This window comes from Haemaphysalis longicornis, unplaced genomic scaffold (genome assembly GCF_048455015.1).
Source record: "Haemaphysalis longicornis isolate Haplotype H1 unplaced genomic scaffold, Haemaphysalis longicornis Haplotype H1 scaffold_5, whole genome shotgun sequence".
Taxonomy (NCBI): Eukaryota; Metazoa; Arthropoda; class Arachnida; order Ixodida; family Ixodidae; genus Haemaphysalis; species Haemaphysalis longicornis.
In genome coordinates, this window is record NW_027526385.1 from 20005408 (window position 1) to 20024886 (window position 19479).

A 19479-nucleotide genomic window follows, 5' to 3' on the forward strand; every position below is an offset into this window, starting at 1 on the left:
CCGCCTGAACTGGTTCACGCGGTGCAGGTGAAACGAATAGACCCCAACACTGCATCAACGCATAGGTGCAAACTATGATGCGTGCAGTTAAAATAAGCGACACAGCCTTTATCTCGGCAGCAGTCGCCCTTCCCCAAGGTGGCACTGCAGTGTGTTTTGGTTGGTGCTTGCGTGGAATCCAGACTTTAGCTCCCGACAGTACACATTCGGCCATGTGGAATGGTTATCGATTGATATCAAAGAATGAGTCAGTTTCACACAAACACCAGTATACTCAGCAGGTGACGAGCCTATTGTATACAGTGGGTGTACCCCAGAAGCAACACAGAACAGTAAAATTCCCCCGCATTTCCCCGAGGGGGAGAATGTGAAAGTGCGAATGCACGGTTGTCGGCCCGCTTGCGGCGCTTGCGCTCGGCCCCCGCAGCCCACCGCCTCGCCGCCTTCTCTTCCATCTCTTCCATCGGGTTTGTAGTATCACGTGTACACCACGCAGTTATCAAGCCGCTATAACGCCGCTGAGTCGCCAACGCACGCCGCTGACGACGTAGTTTGAATGCGTTAAAGATATAAGGCGCGTCAACACTGATATCACCGTCGCGTCCGTGGCTTGATCGGTAGAGCGTCGCGCTGCGGCCGCAAAGTCCGCGGATCGAAACCTGGCGCCGGATGCTGTTTTTCTTTATAGAGGAGCACTGCGGACGCCGCCGACGCCGCCGACGCCGGCGGTGGATGGTTTGGGGTCGCTTATAAAACGTATTCACACTTAATATCTGCTTTACCCCAACGAGCGTGCACTCTGACTGCTTGAACACTCCTGACACAAACAAGAGCATACTGCAATAAAATTTAAAATCGTGCGCGCGCTTACACGAATTGTCGCGGTCATTGCGGTGAACAGCATCACGGCAGCACATCACATACAACCAGTGGCACACAACAGCCGCCCGTACACAGCGCATCGGCGCGAGACCCTGGCCGTAGTCGTTGCCGCACCGCGAACTCCCACGGGCCACGGTCGGAACTTTTAGAAAGCAGTGGCACACAACAGTCGCCCGTACACAGAGCATCGGCGCGAGACCCTGGCCGTAGTCGTTGCCGCACCGCGAACACCCACGGGCCACGGTCGGAACTTTTAGAAAGCAGTGGCACACAACAGTCGCCCGTACACAGAGCATCGGCGCGAGACCCTGGCCGTTGTCGTTGCCGCACCGCGAACTCCCACGGACGCACACAGAACTGACAGCTTGCTGGTTTGTCACTCCTTGGTCCATTTTGGACGATGGCGAGTACAAATGACGCTGTCAACTTCTTCAAGCACACTCACGCACACCCAAAAACAAGGACAGGCCAGCCGTCACCAACATACACATCGGGGTATGCTTGCTGCCATAATATCGCGGCACTGCGGATCTCAAACTAAGCGCAGTGCAGGTATGCTTCCGCCGGCACAAACAAATGCTTCGTGGATTTATACCTCGATTCAAGCAGTCACAAAATAGTCGCGACGTACTATAAGCCGGTGCGACTATTTTCCTCCGCATCGCTTCGCTTGAGCAACGCCGCCATGTTGTTTAGCCTGAAACCTTCTGATAGCCCTGATTGGCCAGTAGGAGGTCGATAGGAACCAATCAGGGCGTTGGATGATGGCTGGCGAAACGCGTCATCATCGCGGTCCGGCGAAAAGTTGAAGTTGACCAACTTCTGGCGGAGAGCGATTTTCGGCCGGAACCGGGACGGAACGACCCTGCCGGAGGTACCGTCGACGCTCGCGCGATTACCTTCTTCAGATCGCCTCCCTATTCTGTGACTGTACGCAACGGACGTCGTTCGTTTTATGTGGGGCAGTGGAAACGTGTGTAAGTGTTTTGTTAGCTCTTATTGTTGTGCGTGACAATGGCATTCGTTTCAGACAACAGCTACAGTTCGAAAAAGGCAAGGCGGTAAAACAAGCTGTGCCTTGTTTTTTTAGCTTTGTGTCGGACGTACGATTTTACGCATAGTAGGAGCAGGGTGTATCGCTATTAAAGCATCCTTCTCCTCCTACTGCGTAGACACTAGGGGTCTATTCGATTCAGCCTGCACCTCTTGAACCAGTTCACGGCGGTGCAAAGCGGGTTCCGCCTTCGGCGGAACCAGACCTGCACATTTTTCGTCTGCTTCTGCACCTCCTCGGCAGGGAGTGCAGGCAAAGCCATGAACCCGTCCTGCACCCGTCGGCACCACCGGTGAATCGAACGGCGCGGTTCAGGTGCCGCAAGCTGCACCGCTGAAACGAACGGCGAAGTGCGGCACCGCCTGAACCAACGTTTATAGATACTTTTTCTAAAAACGTTGGCCTGAACTGGTTCACGCGGTGCAGGTGAAACGAATAGACCCTAGTTCATCCTCAGATTTTTCTGACTTCAACGTCCATGGTGGAGCTCATTAAGCGAGATCATAGTGGATCTTCGGGCTCTGGTTATTCATTGTACTTCCTTTTATTTCAGGTGTCGTTTTGAAGGTGAGCATACCATATCCACACTAGTCTGCATACCACTGCAAACTGTCTTTTAGGTCTTGGGTGAAGTATTTACCTCAAATGCAGCCGAGGTGCAGCGCGGTGAGGTCGACGCCGTAACGCTGTTGCTGCTTTGTTCGCTTTCCGTTTTGCACATCTGGTGAAGGGCACAGCAAAGAGAGCAGACACTAATAATTTGGGGTAGGTCTGCGCTCAGCAAAAACTCATCTAAGGCTGTACCCGTGGCCGCAGGTTTTCCTACCGTGGACCTCTTTTTCAGGCTTACGCGTGACGCATGAGACAATTCCGATTTCGGTTCACTACTCATTGGGGAATTCTTTACTGGACGGCACCTATGAATAACTCTATTTCTCACTGCTTCAGCAACTGATGTGTCCATAAAGGAAGAACTCGTCATTGTCGCGATGTAATGCATTACCGGTGGATCATCACAACAAATAAGCTGAACTTGTAGTCTAACGACGTAGTTCTAGTTCTGGTGGGCATTTGCAGCCTCTTGGTGCAGCCAGCGTTGTGCTACAAAATGTGTGTTCTTACAAAAAGAAGCTTCCTTCGCGAAACTAGTTTGTGTGGAGATCTGCTGAGTGCAATGGCCCTAAATGGAAGCGACCTGTTTGCTTACGTGAAGCTATACATAATTGGGATTATTTAGGACACTGGGTAATTGCAGCCTTACTGTTTGAGAGAAGGCCCTCAGCTTGCTTTGTTGAATGTTTTGCAGGCAAGTGGAAGCGACAATATGCGACTGCGATGTCACAGTCATGATCTTGAAGCTGCAATTTGTGTGCTGCACCAGGCACATTTATGTGGTGGGGCATCAATTGTGAAGTTCTGTCGCCCCAGAAAAGAATACTCACTGTGATGGCTGGGACGTTGCTCTAATGAGCACCAGTTTGCAAGTTCAAGCTTCCATCTCCATTCTGACGAAGAAAAGAAATACTGGTGTTTACTAGGTTGTGTGACACGTTAGAGGAAATCTGAGTCCTTGTACCATGGCACCCCATAGCTAGGTGCAGCTTTTGCACATAAAACTCCTATTTTAACCTTTGAACTGGAAATGTGGGCTTGCAGCTTACGACAAATTTCAAGGTAAAACACGGCAGTGGTATGACAAACTGGTGCATACTTAGATGCAACAGCTGGGCTTCTGATGGAGGCGATATACAAAAACATCGGTGTGTGCAAGGTTTTTACATGTATTAGAAAAATTACAGGCAAAGTAATTTGTTCATGTAAAATGAGGGAAGCAAGTTCTGTTTAATGGTTTTTTTTTTTAAAGCTAGATCTACGTGTTAATTGGACAAGCCCGGTCAAACTGGCCGAGCTTATTTGCCCAAAACAATGATTTGACTCTTGTGCAGGGATTTTAGAATTATATTAACTTTAATTCATATTAACTTAGGCAAGGTGGGGCATTGCTATCTTCGTAAAATGAGTGGGGCCAAGGTATTCCACTTCCATACACATCATAATACGTTAGCAAAAAAAAAAATGCTCAGGCCAAGCTTTGTGTACACAAAGCGAGCCACAAGTGGTTTGAAATTAGTAACTCAAGGGCTTGAGTTTTTAGACATTTGCTTGTACGTTCATGGAAATGTAAACGTACATACTTTTGCCCGCGGGCGAACTTTTGCAGGTTCCTGGCTGCTGCAGTGGAACCGCTGAATTACAGCAGCGGGCTGCCGCCTTGGCTTGCCACCCAAGCTGTGGGCAGCAATGGATTCTGTGCCTGATGGCAGGCTGCTGTTTGTGCTGCCCGAGGGCAAAACAGCGGCCGATGCCAGCCCTGCCATGCAGGCAGCCTTCAAGGCAGCCGCAGAAGAGAAGATGGAGCCGAGCTGGGCCACCGCTCGTGTCTGCCTCGGCAGGAAGCGGTGCGACCCGACCGAGGTGTTTGTGTGCGACCCGTTTGCCGGGGCGGCATTTGAGCACCTGCGGCAGATCCAGGCGCGCGTGGTGGGCCCCCTGTGCGTCTCCATGGCCATCAGGACGCAGGTGGCGCTGCCCCGTCAGGCCGAGCCCGTGTACAGCTTGGCCTTCCACAACCTGGTCCTCACGTCCTCTGCGCTGGCCAGCGGGGAGCGGGAGCGCCTCAAGACGCTCGTCGAGCTCATGGGCGGCTCCCTGGTGGCACCGCTCACGTCCCGCGTCACGCACGTCGTGGCTGGTGTGTCCACACTCGGCTGCTTATGGAAAAAACATGCGCACAGTGGCATACTGCATGTGTGGGCGCCAGGAAGACGTTGCTGGAAACAGGCGTCCTTGGGTCCTTCACCACCCGTGAGATAGTGAGCTGGCAGGTAAAGGTAAGATGTGGAGGCAGTTACTGTGTTGTTGTTGTCAGCAGCAGGTGTTAGCATTGACAAGCCCGTAAAAAGGGAGCTGATACGCATTCTGAACATGTAAATACATTGGAGCTTGCTCAAGGGCATCTGAGCAGAATGTCACTTTTTCACATAAAGGAAGGAGCTCACCATTGCGCTTCAAAATTTGCCACCACTTCCCATGCTATTTAAAATTTGTACCAACTTTTCCCTCATTTATGCATTGCAAAGTAGGGATCCCGGCTTTTGGGCAGCGTTGTTCGGACAATGTGCAAGTGTCATTCTTGCACTGCTTGCTCTTTGTTGACACTTTATCGCCTGTTGAGCACGAGGTCGCGGGTTCGATTCCCGGCCGCTTTTCTGATGGAGGCGAAAAGCAAAAACGCCCGTGTGTACGAGATTTCGGCGCACGATAAAGATCCCCAGGCGGTCAAAATTAATCCGGAGCCCTCCACTACGGCGTGCCTCATCGCCTGCGTAGCGTCGGCGCGTTAAACCCGACAATCAATCAAACTTTATCGCCTGTATCACGTTTACATGTTGTTAAGTTTATCCTTTTCTTAAAGGGTATCTTGTTGTGTGTCTTGTCACGAAGCATGCACGCACCTTGTGGAAAGGAATTTGGGTGGCACTGCGGGAGTTCACAGCTTCTTTGCGAGTCTGTTTTGTTACGTACCATTAGGCGGCCAGGAAAGGATGGACACGAGAGGCTTTAGTATGTTAGACAAACCATATTTATCAAAAGCCTAGAAAATTCCCAGACACACACTATTAAAAAAGACAACACAAAACGAGAGCAACTTATAACAAAAACTAATGACTAATGACAATACTGAACTACCCAAACCCCAACTAATAATTACAGTTCAACCATCAAAATGCATCTAATATACAAGTTCGTAAAATGTCCTCACAGAAATGTCCTTACCGAGTAGACCTACCTATAGGAGGTATTCATCAGCGTGGAATTCATGCAGGCAGCCATGCGAGTGCGCTGCAATATCCACGGGCCAAGCGTCTGTTGCTAAGGCGACACTATATGCACGGCCCCAGATCAGGCACCCCTCTTCTCCATGTCTTCATGGCGGCCAGGCAGGTAATGGGCGGCGACGTGACCTTGTGTTTCCGTGCAAGGCGTGTGCAAGTAATTCGATAATCAGTTGTACCGCGATAGCGTTGGTTATGCGAAAAATCGGTTCCGCTCATGAGTGTGACAACCTTATCTGCAATTCAACATCAGCATCTGCGTACACCTAGAGTGAGTGCGAGTCGGTTGTGGCACAAAGGTTACAACGTAAGCGCAGTGGTCCGTTTGACAGCAGGAACTGCATCATTTCCAAACCGTTGCCCACTCACTGAATGCAAAGTAATACCTCGACACCAAGTACTGTGGAGTGCAGCACAGTATGACCTACCTATCGCCAGATGCGTATGAAGTCGCCGATGCAGATCAGCTAATTTCCAGCTGCCGCGCTCTAATGTCAGGGGTGAATTGTTTTGCTGAGTGTGAAACATTTAGCGCACGAGAAAGCCAGCGTTAAATCGGCGTACTCGTGAAACATTTCTCCAATGAAACTATTCGGTTTTTTGTACTCAACCACGTATTAGAGGGCACTGACCAGACAAAGTCGTGGCATATGGTGTGGGTGCACTTGCTTCGACATCCGCAACGGCAGCCAGCTGCAGCGTCGGACTTTGCGCCCCGTTTGCAGCCGTGGTTTCATCCTGCGGTGATGCAGAGTGCTCGACAGCAGGTATAGCGCCACCACATTATGTGAGTGCGATTAATAATATATCTGTTGAAGCCACTACCGATAATCGCGTTGAAACGCAGCAGACGATGGACGCTGGTGTTTTTTTGTTTTTTTTTTCTGCGATGATGCGGGCGCAAAGCGCATGCACTGGCACAGTGGCCACCGACATGGTGGTTTTCAGTGTTGCCAAGCGTAGAAATCGCCTGCGACACTTTTCAATGAATACCACCTATAGTGTGCTGTCACTGCGGCTTTGACATGCCGTGGCTGTCCTAATGAGCTTTTGTGTAGGCGTGTTTATAGAGATGCGGTGTGGATGAACTGCCAATGCTGTATTTTCGTGAGGTCTGAGCTCGGTGGCTGCAGCCATCACAGCCTTGCAGCACAGGAGGCAGCTCCTGGTACCGGGAGCGTTGCCGTCGAACCGTGTGTTGACGACGTGCTGACGCTGTACAACGGCACTCGCCCATCGCTGCTGGCGCCGCCAAAATGCAGATTAGCAATGCGTTGTTGAAGGTGGACCACTGCGCCGTCACTCCACTCCCACTCACGCTTGGGTGGCGACATCGATGTCCCGGCAGCGTCACCCCTGGCTTGCTCATCCTGGACCTTGCCGTCTACTCCTGGCACTCCTTCCTTGTTTTCTGCTCTGCTCTGCTTTCCATCTTGAGTTCCGCACTTCAACACTCTCCGTGGGTCGCTGAGACACTTGCGGATTGGGCTCTCTTGAATTTTCTGGACACGTCCACCTGCCATTTGGTCCTGCTGTCAATATTAAGGCGGGGTGTTTCATGATTGGGCCATTTCCGTGGTGCGGCATTCAACTTTGACGTTTTTGTCTTCTTCTGAATGGGTTTTCGTGCCTCCCCTCTAAGGGGGATTGCCCTTGACTCGTGACGTGTGCATCCAAACAACTCTCCAAGCAGTGCATGTGCTTGGGCAAATGATGCGACTGGCATTCCTCTGCTTTCTAAGTGTGCTTCCCTGTGAGTGCAGAAGGACGGACTTATGCAGGCAGGTTTACAACATGAACTATTACTGACAGCTGCCTTCATTTTTGCTGTCCGTGCCTACTGCACATTTCAGAAATTTATTGGCTCTTCTGGTAAATCGTCGATATCTACAGGCATATCTGACTCCAATGGAGTGAAGCTCAGGATCTTTGAAATTCCATCCCAGTGCTGAGCATGGCGTACATTGACTTTTGTTTACGTTGATAAGTTCTGCCGAAATATTGTGGAAGACTGCTCATACGCAGTCTTGCGCTTTGGCCACTTACGATAGCTGGCCTTGGTGACTTTATAGCTTTGTTGCATGTCCTACAGGCGGTGGCACCATCTTGAGTTTTAGTAAGACAGGAGCAAAGAGGTGCTAGGCGGAAGTTGTTTGAAGACTTTGGCATAGTCCGACCAGTCGGTGTCCTCAGCCAGTACTCTGTAACCTTCACAGCTTTACAGACGATGCGGTGAAGAGAAAAGGAAACAAGCACTTTTGATGTGCGCTGGCTTCGTTTATACTGGCCAGGTTAGCAAAATTTCATATTAGCAAAATACTTGTGGCAGAAGATTACTCGAATTGTACTGTCCAAGACCATACGTGCTCCATAGTTGTGTTGGTGGAGGGTACTTAATGACCTTAAGTCGACACAGTGTGCTTCAAGAGTGCACAGGTGCCAGCTGGTTCTAAACCCTGGAACGATTAAAAGCTTTCCTTGTAAAAGTAGTTAGCACAAAGCATACATACGCGTCGTGCACATGCGTGCACACATGCAGGGACATATGGTGGCACATTTCGCATCACACAGACAGCAAATGCGGGGACATGCAATGTTTGTTTAGGCGGTGTAGCAGCGTATGAAGTCCCGAAACTAAGCTCATAATCAGTCACTAGTCGTCCATGTCCAGAGAACGTGGGGCAAGAGCAGTGCAAGTGTCGCCACACTTTGTCTGCTTCCTGCTGGCCAGCATTCTCTTCCCAAGGACAGGGCTGAGAACGTCACTTCAGATTGGCTTCCACATCATGCCTAGTATCACTAGATAGAGTTTCAGAGTACCGCCACTGAGGCACGCAAGTCAGCTACGGCGGCCATTTTGGTGTTTATCAGAGTTGAGAGATGGCCGCATCTATGGCCTCGCCGCTAACTTGACCAAGTCGTTTGTAAACAACACTGCCAAAGATGCAGCAAAACGGCATCTTCTGGCACACTTCTGCTGCTGAAATGCTGCTACACGTGTTATCTTTGATTGGTGTTCGAAACGGCATCAGTTGCACGCAGCCACAGAGCAGGGAGGTCAAGCTAAGTCCACCAGAGTTGACTGACTAAAACGCAAAAACAACAAAATGGCAGCGCCCACGAACCTCGGCAGTGTAAACAAATGTTACGTGATGCTTACTGACCAATGATCATGGCGGCGGCATGGAACAATGAGAGAAAAGAGTGCCGATACTCTGTAACCTTGTCTAGTGACACTAGTCACGCCCAGTTATTTCAGTACACGTAGCAATCAATGATGATAACTTACCTGTGCCTCCTTGGTGGAATTTTTATTTTGTTTTACTTTTGCAATTACATTTACAGCTAAGTGCCTAGTAATGGAGGAAAAATTCCACTAAGAACTACTGCGTAAGCATAGTTAATGCTCAGGAACCTAGTTTTGGGTCCTGGTTGGGTTTGGAATGTGTATTTTAGGTTATGTCCTGAATCAGGAGTAATAGTACCCCTTTTGCACAGTGGCAGCGAAGTGCTATCTTGATTGAAATTTTATTGACTTTCAACAAAGGGATAAATTAAAATTAGCGAACAGTGCCAAAAAGAAAAATGCTTTTCAAGAGCTGTGTAAGCTTCACATATCAACTTCACGGGGGCAGAAATTTCATGCCTTGCTTTGTAAGTGGGCATTTACTCAGCTTGTTTAGCTTAGGTGACAACACTTTCTGGTCAGGTATAGTTTCCCACCTGATGGGTGCCCTGATTGGCATTTTAATGCTTTCAGTAGGTCAAAAATGGGGTGTCCCTGGCTTGCAGAGCGCACAAAATGGTCGATTGTTCAAAGAATAAGAAATGGGAAAGAAGTTCAAAATGCTCCTGTAAACAGCATTGAGTGGTTGAGCTGAAAAGAAAATCGAATAAATTTGTCTGGGTGAACCAGGGTCCTCCAGAATGCGAGACGAGCACACAACCCCAACACCACTACAGCTCGGTGACTCTAGCTGGCTAAAGGTGGACCTAGTGAATGCGTTGGGCATGCTACTGTATTTACTCGCATAATTTGCACCCTCGCATAATTTGTGCGGATGCACAAATTATGCACAAGAGGACGCACAAGAAAAAAAAAAACACTTGCATATTTTGCGTTTCCTGTCTTGTCCAACACAACCCATTGGCGCGCGTGCACAAACAAGCATGTTTTGGGCAGCAGCGCGGTGGCATGGGAGCACAGTGATACACGAGACTGCACGTGCATAGTCCCTTCGTTCTTTCCTCCTCCATACCTAGATGTTCCTTCTTGCTGCCCCGCCGTGATAGAGTGGAAGTGAGGAGGAACATCCAGGGGCCCTAACCGGCAACATTGCACCTTCTCCTCCCTTCCCGACACATGCACGCCCCTTCTCTCATACTTTCCACGGGGAGTCTGAACTGCTCGAGTGTGTGCCTCCTTCCCCTTTTCCTTTCTCTTCTGCATTGAAAACGTGTTCACAACATACGCAAAGGCAGATGCACAGTCAGAAACACTAATTTCTGCATCGGAGGTGTGCAAGGCTGTATCAGCCCTGCCACTATGTAACCCCAGCCTTGCCTCTCCTTTCCTGCATACGCGCTGCTACAAAATCTTCCCTTTATGTTCACCTTTTGTGGTCAGTGGTTACCTTTTGCTTCAGTAGCGACGGGCTACAATAACTATACAGCGAAATTCGAGCTCGTTGTTATTGAGTGCCGAGGGAAAAGGGAACCGTGCCGCCACAAAGCACTTCAATGGGAACGAGAGCCACGTGCGAGGTTGGAAGAAGCAAAAGGGTTCACTCCGAAGGAGGGCGTTTCGGGTACCAAAACAAGGAAAGTTTTCTGCCGTGGAAGAACAGCTGTTGAAGTATTTTTGACAGATGATGCCGCGTCGTGTGAGATGCTGCAGTTTGAGGCGAGGAGGATCACACACGAGAAAGGGGTTCCTGCTGCGACATTCAAGGCGAGCAGAGGCTGTTCAGTGCTTATTTCTGCCACTCAGCCGTAAATTTCCAATAGGTTATGCTGACAGGCTTAGGCTACCATGTGTTTGTCGGGATCGTATGTGCCATAATTGGTGCTGGCTGGCGGGAATTGCGGCAGTGGGCTGCGGTACAAGGTTTGTTTTAATGCAGCGTGATTGGCACACGCACTGCATTATTCTTTTTGCATTTTATTTTTTTAGTCAGTTGGGTTTCTGAGCCCTGCAAAGTGTTAGTTTGTAGTTTACATTGAAGTTTCCAGCGAATCCATCGCGCGACACTGATTAATAGGCGCAATTGTTGTTTGGATTTTGCAACGCCCGCATTTTACGATGCTTTTCACGGTTCCGAGAAAGTCGTGTAATCGGGGTTCTACTGTATATGCACTAGGGGTAGTAAATACGGTAGGCTCTCGTGTTTACTCACATGCGTGCATCTTTGAGTGCTTTTGCATGCGAGGCGAAACATTTCAACGAAATCGAAACTGACGCACAGCCCACTGGCAGGGCTGAGGCAATCTTATTTTATAAAATGTTTACTAGCTGAGGTTTGTGTCTTTTAAAAAGAGCGTGACCAGTAGGAGTTTACTTGTGAAAGTAAATGTAGAATAAAACATTAATTTTACTTGGCCAGGCCTCGGTGTCAGCTTTAAAGACTGCTTAGGCAAGCCTCACCAATCTTGTATCACCATGCATTCATGATTCGTGATGTCTCAAGTTGTAGTGTAGGAAAGTGTATAGGGCGTCGATATCAGTTTTCATGCTTTTGCCTTTTTCTGCGTTCAGAGCAACTGCTGCTGCTCCGAATGGTAAATTTGCATTCACGACACTGATCTGCTGATATCGGCCAGCTTGCTTTTACGCTTGTGTCTTTTCGATGCTTGTGCAGGGGACGTAAGGTCGAAGAAGTACCGCGTAGCTGCCAGTAAGAAGCTCCCCGTCATGCAGCCGAGCTGGGTTCAGTTCTTCTGGGATACAGAGCAGTACAGTTTGGCTCATGCAAACCACCCATCGTATGCACACATGCGCCTGCCAGCGTTCAAGGGGCTGGTCATCACTGTTTCACAGGTGAGTGCAGTTCTTTCACCATGAGGCAGCTGCAGACACTGGTGGGATCACCTGGCATTTGTGCATGAGCGTAGGAAGGCGTGGGCTACGCAGTAGCCTAGGCATTCCTGCGATTTTAGAGGTTTATTCACACAGCAGAAAAATACACCAGGTGTCACCTAGGAGCGTGTGCCACCTGACGCCTGCATCACAATTTTCTTCTGGCTCGCTGCTCCATTCGGAGATCGAAGTTTTTGCCCATGAACTACAGACAATCTGATCCCTGCTGGCAGAGGCAGTGGGATTTCGCAGGCTTGTCTGGCAACTAGCCACTACCAAAGCTCTATGGATGTTTTAGGCACTATTTTTATTGTTTGAAAGCGAGGCATGTATTGGCAGCGCGTGTTGCCGTCAGTGTTGCTGTCATAAGCACAAACTTCGCCACCCTCCCCTCCCTCCTTGTCCTCAGCATTTGGAAACCCCTCCTTGCCTGCACTGGTGGCCAGATCACTTCCAGCCAATAGCAGACGCTCCCTCCCTCCAGAGAAAGAAAAGGGAAGTTAGCTCGATCTGCGTGCGCCATTTCTCGCCAGTTCAAGTCCAGCTGTACTGTGAGTAGGCCGCTCTTGGTCCGCCCTGCTGAAGACCAGGCAGCCCTGAAAGAATGACAATGGGAGCGTGCCTGTGAACGTGCCTGTGCTCGGCGAGCTAATCCTGAGTTTCGGCAGCAGGGTGTCTAGCGACCGGGAAAACAGGGAAAAGTCAGGAAATTGTCAGGGAATTTTTCAGTCAAGTAGTACCAGTCAGGGAAAACCACTTCGGGACCTGCCCACACAGTTTTAGAATAGGGGAAACCAGTGTTGGAGGCCCCCAAGAAGTTACCAAACGCAGCGCTTTTGCGCGCGATGAAAGCGTGAACCGCATGAAACTTTTTCTGGTTTTTCTGCCTGATGCGCGCTGACGCCACCGCGGAAACCACCCGCACGGTGCGTGCCGAGCGGAAGGCGCCAGCAACATGGCGGCAGCACCGGCCGCGGAGTAGTGCAGTATCTCCAACGACCGCTTCTAACCGCTCTTTAAAATGCTACTCAAGGCACAAACGCACTTGCTTGTGCAGTAAAGGAGCCACCGCAGTCACGAAATCGTCGACGCGGCCATGAAAATACCGTGTACGAATCGCGTGCAGAAACTCTCCGTGCGGTTCACGCAGTTAGCAGCTGGGGTGCACTTGTGCAGAGGGACGATGTAGATGGTGCCCAAATTGCACGCACAACGCGCTTTTTTTTCCCGGTGAATTTTAAAAGGCAGCGCTATTTGGGAGCTAATCTTGAAAGAACTTCTTTCTTATGACATCAGGAGCCAGAATTACATAATCAAAAAGGAACATGACTTGGTTTAGCGTGAACCGCATGGGGCGTTTTCTGCTCGCGAAAACTAGAGTTCCTGTATATAGCTCCCCAGGGGAGCTCTAGCGAAAACACGCCGCGCACGCCACAGGCACGCTGAACGCTACCGTGGAACCGCCCGCACGCTGTGCGCGGTGCTGCCGGCGGCGGCAACATGGCGGCGGCTTCGACCGTGAAGTGGTGACGGGAGCTCGAGCGACCGCTTCAAAGTGCTCTCCAAAATGCCGCACAAGGCACGCACAAAGTTGCTTGTGTGTTAAAGGAGCTTATAATGTGGGTGAAAACGGTACTATAAAACACCATCCGCGCCGCTAGTGAAAGCGCCCATGCAATACCTGCTGGGGTGTTAAGCCTAAACATCTCTGGCGGGGCCAGCCAGCTGTCTCTAGCACTGCGAAACTGCCGCCATGAGGCGCGCGGCTCCCCATTGGCGCAAGTCGTCAGGCTCCTCCTACTGTCGCACGCGACGTGCATCATTTTCTGAGCGAAACAGACGCTGCCGCATGCGTGAATCGTCGACGTGGGCGTCAAAAAATTACATGCGCAACGCCGACGCGCTCGAATCGCGTACAAAAGTGCACCATGTGGTTCACGTTGCATGTCGAGCCAGGACAATCAAGAAAAAAAGCAAAAGGTGCTCGCTGAAGCGCAACTTAAAGCTTCTATCCCACAAGATGAAATAAACTCTCTGAAGCCGTAACAGAAGGCAAGCAAACCTCAAGCGGAACAAACAAACTGAAGTTAATCAGAGTGCATTTTGAGAATTAGGGCACTTGCAACAAATGTGTTTTTCCTTATGAGAGAATGTGTTTTGTATATGCTTTTTATATGCTTTACGGACCGTTTCCACAGAATGGCACCTGTGGTCAGGGATTTTCGTTTAAAATGGTCATGGAAAACGTGGAAAAGTCAGGGAAATTGAATTAGGCAATTTGCTAGACACCCTGGGCAGTTGGAAAGCCAGACGAAAGGACCATGGTGGGCTGCTGAAACGGTTTGGCAAGCAGGGGCAGGGGTTGGGCATTTGTTTTGATAGGGATTTCATGAGGGATTGGTTTACAATTTCACAGGGTTGGACAAGCTTCGCGTGGACCCCTGTGTCAATAAGGAGGGCCTGCATTTTTTTTTTTTCTTGTGCTGGATGCGAACACGCACTGCACACATGACGGGCACACTGAGGGAGCCACAGATGCTGCCTGCAAATTCCGCAACACGGGCGGCTGCTGCAACGTCACATTGTTATGGCCATGAAGTGTCGCAGGTAGCACCAGAGACAGCTTCTTATCACTTGCCTGAATGCAGCTCAAGATGCAAACAAACATAGGAGAAAGGAGCTAATAATGTGAGTGCAAATGGCACCCTAAATCGTCATCTGTATCGCTAACAAAAGCGGTAATTAAATACCCGCCGCAGGGTTAGTGCACGTTTCCCCACCCACTGCTTTGCACGTTGTTCTGTATCTGAGACAGAAATTATTAGCCCTCGCATCACCTGCATCACGTCCACGGTTGCTTTTTGGGTCGTGGCCGAAAGCCGTATTGGGAGCTTTAGGAGAAACGGCCGCTGACGCGACATCACCGGTGCTATGGCAGCTGTGCTTTTCGGTAGAGATTGGCAACCTAGTATGATCTGCAGATGCTGACATCCGCCCGCCAGTCACATCCTTTGTGTGAGCGAAGGAAGTGGCTGAGTGGAGGTCCCCCTGTGGTGATGTCACAGTCTTGCTCAGATGTATGCTGAAAGGTTCCGTTGTGTGAATACTGCTCCAAAGTTAGAGCATTATTTCTAGGACATCAATGAAATGTTTAACCCCTTGGCTTTGTGTGCTCAAGATTTGTGCTTTGGGGAAGCTGAGTGTGCCGCTCAGGGACTGCACCATTTTTGAAGGAAGAAAGGGGGATGTAGGCTCATTCTTTACAATCTACATAGATTACCGAGCTGTTGCTTTTTCAAAATTCTCCAACAGCTGCTCTTCTAGCTTGTGTGAGTTTACACTTGCATCCACATGCTTTGCTAAATCTGAATTGGCACCTCATGTGCAAGCCTGAATAGAAGTTTCGCATGTTCGTCGGGAGCAGGGTTTTCCTCCTCAATTTGAGCGCTGGATATCTGGCGCACACAGTCCCAATAAAAACTGGAAATTTTGATGCTGGCAGACAGTGTTTCCTCAGTTGTTGTTCTCAGATTTAGCCCCTTTTTTTCCACCATTTCATGTTGGTTCTTTCACGTGCAATCTGGACGAGACAATTGCCTCCCTGTTAGTAATCGCCTTCAGTGCCAGTCTTGCACAGCTTGGGGCTCACGATGGTGCATGCCAGTGGTTCTTGTCACGATACGTGATACTTTGTGGGATGCTGTTCCCTGTTTCCAGGTTCCCGCCGCTGAGCGTAAGAAGCTGCAAGCCCTTGTCGAGTTGAGCGGGGGCTCTTACTCGGGCAACCTTCGTTGTACGAAGACGACGCATTTGGCACTGCTGGATGCGACAGGGGACAAGTACGACCATGCATGCCTGTGGAAGCTGCACTGTGTCCATGTTCGCTGGCTCCACGAAAGTGCCGAGGCAGGTTACGCTCTGGACGAGTCACTCTATGCCATTTCTTCGTTGAGCGAATCTGGGCGCACCAATGAGAGCACCCTAGTGCTGCCCGATGGTCATCCCAGGGACCCGGTTGATGACGTGGATGTAGAGAGACTGTCAACTTGCTGTGGTCAAAAAGATGCGCGCGATGGGGAGGCTTTTTTTTTTTAGAAATTCCCCCGCATTTCCCCGAGGGGGAGAATGTGAAAGTGCTCGTGTGCCACTTATTTTTACAAGACTTATTTTTACAAGACTTTTACAAGATTTTTATTTTATTTTATTACAAGACTTTTACAAGATTTTTTACAAGACTTTTACAAGACTTATATTTACAAGACTTATTTTTACAAATGAACTTATTTTTACAAGACTTATCCGTGCAGGAACATATCAGTACATGGACATTTAGGCACCCGCATATTCTAGTGGAGGGCGATTTCGGTACAGGAAGAGATTTAGGTGTGCCTGTGATAGGCTGAAGCAACACAAAATAGTGAGCCGTTGATATCAATTACAGATTTTACTTGTTCATATTACTTTCTTTTTCACGCATGGTTATATGTGCAATTATTTCTATGAAACGACTACTCCAGTAATTGCCTATTAAAGGTGGTTCCTCGATCCCGTTGTATTGATTGGTTTTTGGTCATGAATTCAGGGATCTATTTTTATGAAGACGGCATCTGTGCTCTTTTCGTGGTAATTTAACGCAGAGCCATGAATCTGCATATTTAGTGAACACTTTTTTCTGTGTTAATTTACTGAGGATTGTTCCTGGATCCTCTATTATTTAATTACTTTTCTTATAAATGTTGTTTGAATTATTCATTTGCTCATTGAAGCCATTCTTTTGAAAACTTCGATGTATAGTGACGGTCTTTTTCACTAAAGTGAAGAATGTGAGCTGCCGGGTCACCAATGAGCCACGATCCACAGTAGCTCATATTCGCGGACGCTGCTTTGACGCGCAATATTGTTGCGGAAATATTTCATACCCAATAAGAGCTCCTCTGTGCTGTTAAACAAATGAAACCCCCATGTATAAATTAGAATTAAGTGGTGTAGGACTTCAGTAAGAAGCAAATTATCCGTCAGAATAGTAGCGCTTAAAGATTACACTTCGGCTTTTTCGCTTCCATCATATTCCAGGTGATTTGGGTTGCAGCGGCTCATGATAACCTGAGGCATGCCTATTGCAACTGGCACTTGTTCTTTTTTTACACTTTCGATAAAACAGCAGAAAAAGAACACAGCAGCAAGAGAAGATCTTCTTGTGGGAGCCGAAAGATCACGGCCGCTGCAAAGCATGCCTCGGCACCGGGTTAAGGTCTTTTCTTGCCTTGATGCCATTTTTCTTTTTTGTATTCGCAGTGCGGACTCAATAAAAGAAGCACTCAAAAGCTTTCATTTCTTTCAGCTTTTTTGGGCTTCACAACCAGAACGCTAAATTTGGAATATGGGATGCTCCGCAGTGAGGGACTTCACACTTCTTCGCGTGCATTTAAACGGCGACACTCCGGCGTGTTCGCTCTTCTCCTTCATTTGAAATGCAACCACCATTGCGGGCATCTAACTCGCTTTCTTCGGGTCGGCGGCTCAACGCTATCCGCTCTTTCCAGCCCCTACAGGTGGCGCTGCGGAAAACGGCAATAGGAGAAGCGAGTTTAAAACCGGTAGGCGGAGGGCTAACCCGTTAGGGTAATAGAGGGTAGGTTTAATGAGTAGAATAAGACAGGCAAGTTGGTTGGTGGCAACGGACGTCCCGATACAGATGGAGGGCTTCTAATAATCATCATCATAATCATCATCTTAATCATCATGGCGTACCAGACTGTGATCCGGCCTTCATACCAACATGCGCGCCAGCATCAATAGAGGCCCAAAAGCCCGTAGCTCTACTAGAAACAATTACTTTATTAAAGATAAACGCAGCCATATGTTGCTAAATGCGAGAGAACGTTAAATTTGTTTCAGGGTGCCTGGTGCGGCGTAAAAAGAGCCGCGTTATACGCAATCCGCTGTGCATGGCTCCGGCCGCACGGAAGTGGTTCGCGAACACCCGCCTTATTGCGAAAAAAACTGCTTAGGATGTGAAACGCTAATCTCGTGGGGTGTTTGCAGTGTATACGTCATCGCAGTGTACGTTAAACTTTAGGCGTGTTTGTTTTTTTCCTGTGTAACTGCTAAGCAAAAGACCATACGCACGATGTGCGGGCGATATGGTCCCGGCACAAATGGTCCCGGAGCTACTGGCCCCGGAACTGATAGTCCCGGAACAAATGGTGCCGGAAAACATGTCCCAACTTCAAAGTAGGAAAAAAATGTCCCGGCCACCACTACTTCACCTATGCATGAGCGCCTGTATAAGGGAAGCAGGGAGGGGGTCAGTTTATTTGTCTTTACATGTTTGTATTTGTGCACAATGTATTTGCATCGGTCCGTACATAATATATTTGCTAAGGCTGAAATTATTTGAAATAAATGCTGCATGCGAATTTGTCATCGTACGAGTATGTTCTCCCGTGCTTCCATTGCTTGTATCCTTTCGTTTATTAACGCCTGAGAAGCGAGTATCACGATTCAGGCTGTGCAGTGAGCGCTTTTACAGGCACAATATTATTTAGGTTACATGATGTATCGAAAATGGGAGTGGGCCGGCACCACTGAATATCAGACAACATAAAGCTGTACTAGCGATCACGCTCACCGATTTCTCGCTATTTAAAAAAAAAACGAACTTTACCCGATGAATGGTTTATTGCGTTACCTAAGCTGCGATACTGTGCTCTTCATCTGAAATGCTTCTATATCTGCAGTTAGAATCAAGCGAAGCGGCACTAAGGTTTTGGACCTTGATACTTTTGCAGCTTGCAGCTTCGATACTTTTGATTTTCCCCGAAAATATGACATATAGCTATTATCTATAACGGGGTGTAGCACGTTTCCCCATGTCGCATTTCCCCCGTCGCAGTTTTTTCTCCCCGCTCCCCCCGTGTCTCAAAATTCCACTGTCCATAATCCCTGTCTTTCTTCCCCCCTGTTTCGCCTCCCCCGGCCGCGAAAGCCGTCTCCCTGAGCTGGAGAGGGAGCGCCCCTTTTAGTGGTAACGAGCAGGGGAGCCCCGCCTGGCATTGTGCGAGCTCGTTCCGCGGGGGGGGGGGGCGGCAAAGACGGTCGTGCCTCCCTGCCTGCAAGTAAAGAAAAAAGAACTCCAGCAGAAGAATGAGGTGTCAGTCCTTTGTGGCGAAATTTAAATGCTTCAGTCCGACCGGATACTTAGGAAGGAAGTAAAAAAGGATGTAGAGGGAAGGCAGGAAAGTTCACGCAGCTAAAGCCTAGTGAGTGAGGCGCCGCGACCGCTTTTCTGATGGAGGCGAAAAGCAGAATCGCCCGTGTGTACGAGATTTCGGCGCACTTTAAAGGTTCCCAGGTGGTCAAAATTAATCCGGAGCCCTCCACTACGGCGCGGCTCAGCATATGCGTTGCGCCGGCGCGTTAAACATTGCAGTCGAGCATGGAACCTAGACGTTGACGACCCGTACTATATTCGGGCTCATTGCTAGGTTCTGAGGCACATGTGGCCGCATGGCAGGCCAGTTACTCTCCAACATGCCTAGAAAAAAACTATCCTGAAAGTCAACTGCATT

At 49.1% G+C, this 19479-nt stretch overlaps 1 protein-coding gene across 2 annotated transcripts; it reads left to right on the forward strand.

The window, feature by feature from the left end:
- The first annotated feature begins 1707 nt into the window (after positions 1 to 1707).
- On the forward strand, positions 1708 to 18608 carry LOC144137946 (DNA topoisomerase 2-binding protein 1-A-like). 2 transcript variants are annotated; one of them, XM_077669977.1, is made up of 4 exons: positions 1708 to 1859; positions 4158 to 4688; positions 11691 to 11869; positions 15626 to 18608. In XM_077669977.1, exons 2-4 carry the CDS (start codon positions 4238 to 4240, stop codon positions 16001 to 16003), a joined length of 1008 nt encoding a protein of 335 aa, XP_077526103.1. In that variant the 5' UTR covers positions 1708 to 1859; positions 4158 to 4237; the 3' UTR covers positions 16004 to 18608. The 2 variants fall into 2 exon arrangements, with proteins under 2 accessions (XP_077526103.1, XP_077526104.1); XM_077669978.1 differs by lacking the exon at positions 1708 to 1859 and adding an exon at positions 1933 to 2503.
- Positions 18609 to 19479: the final 871 nt, after the last annotated feature.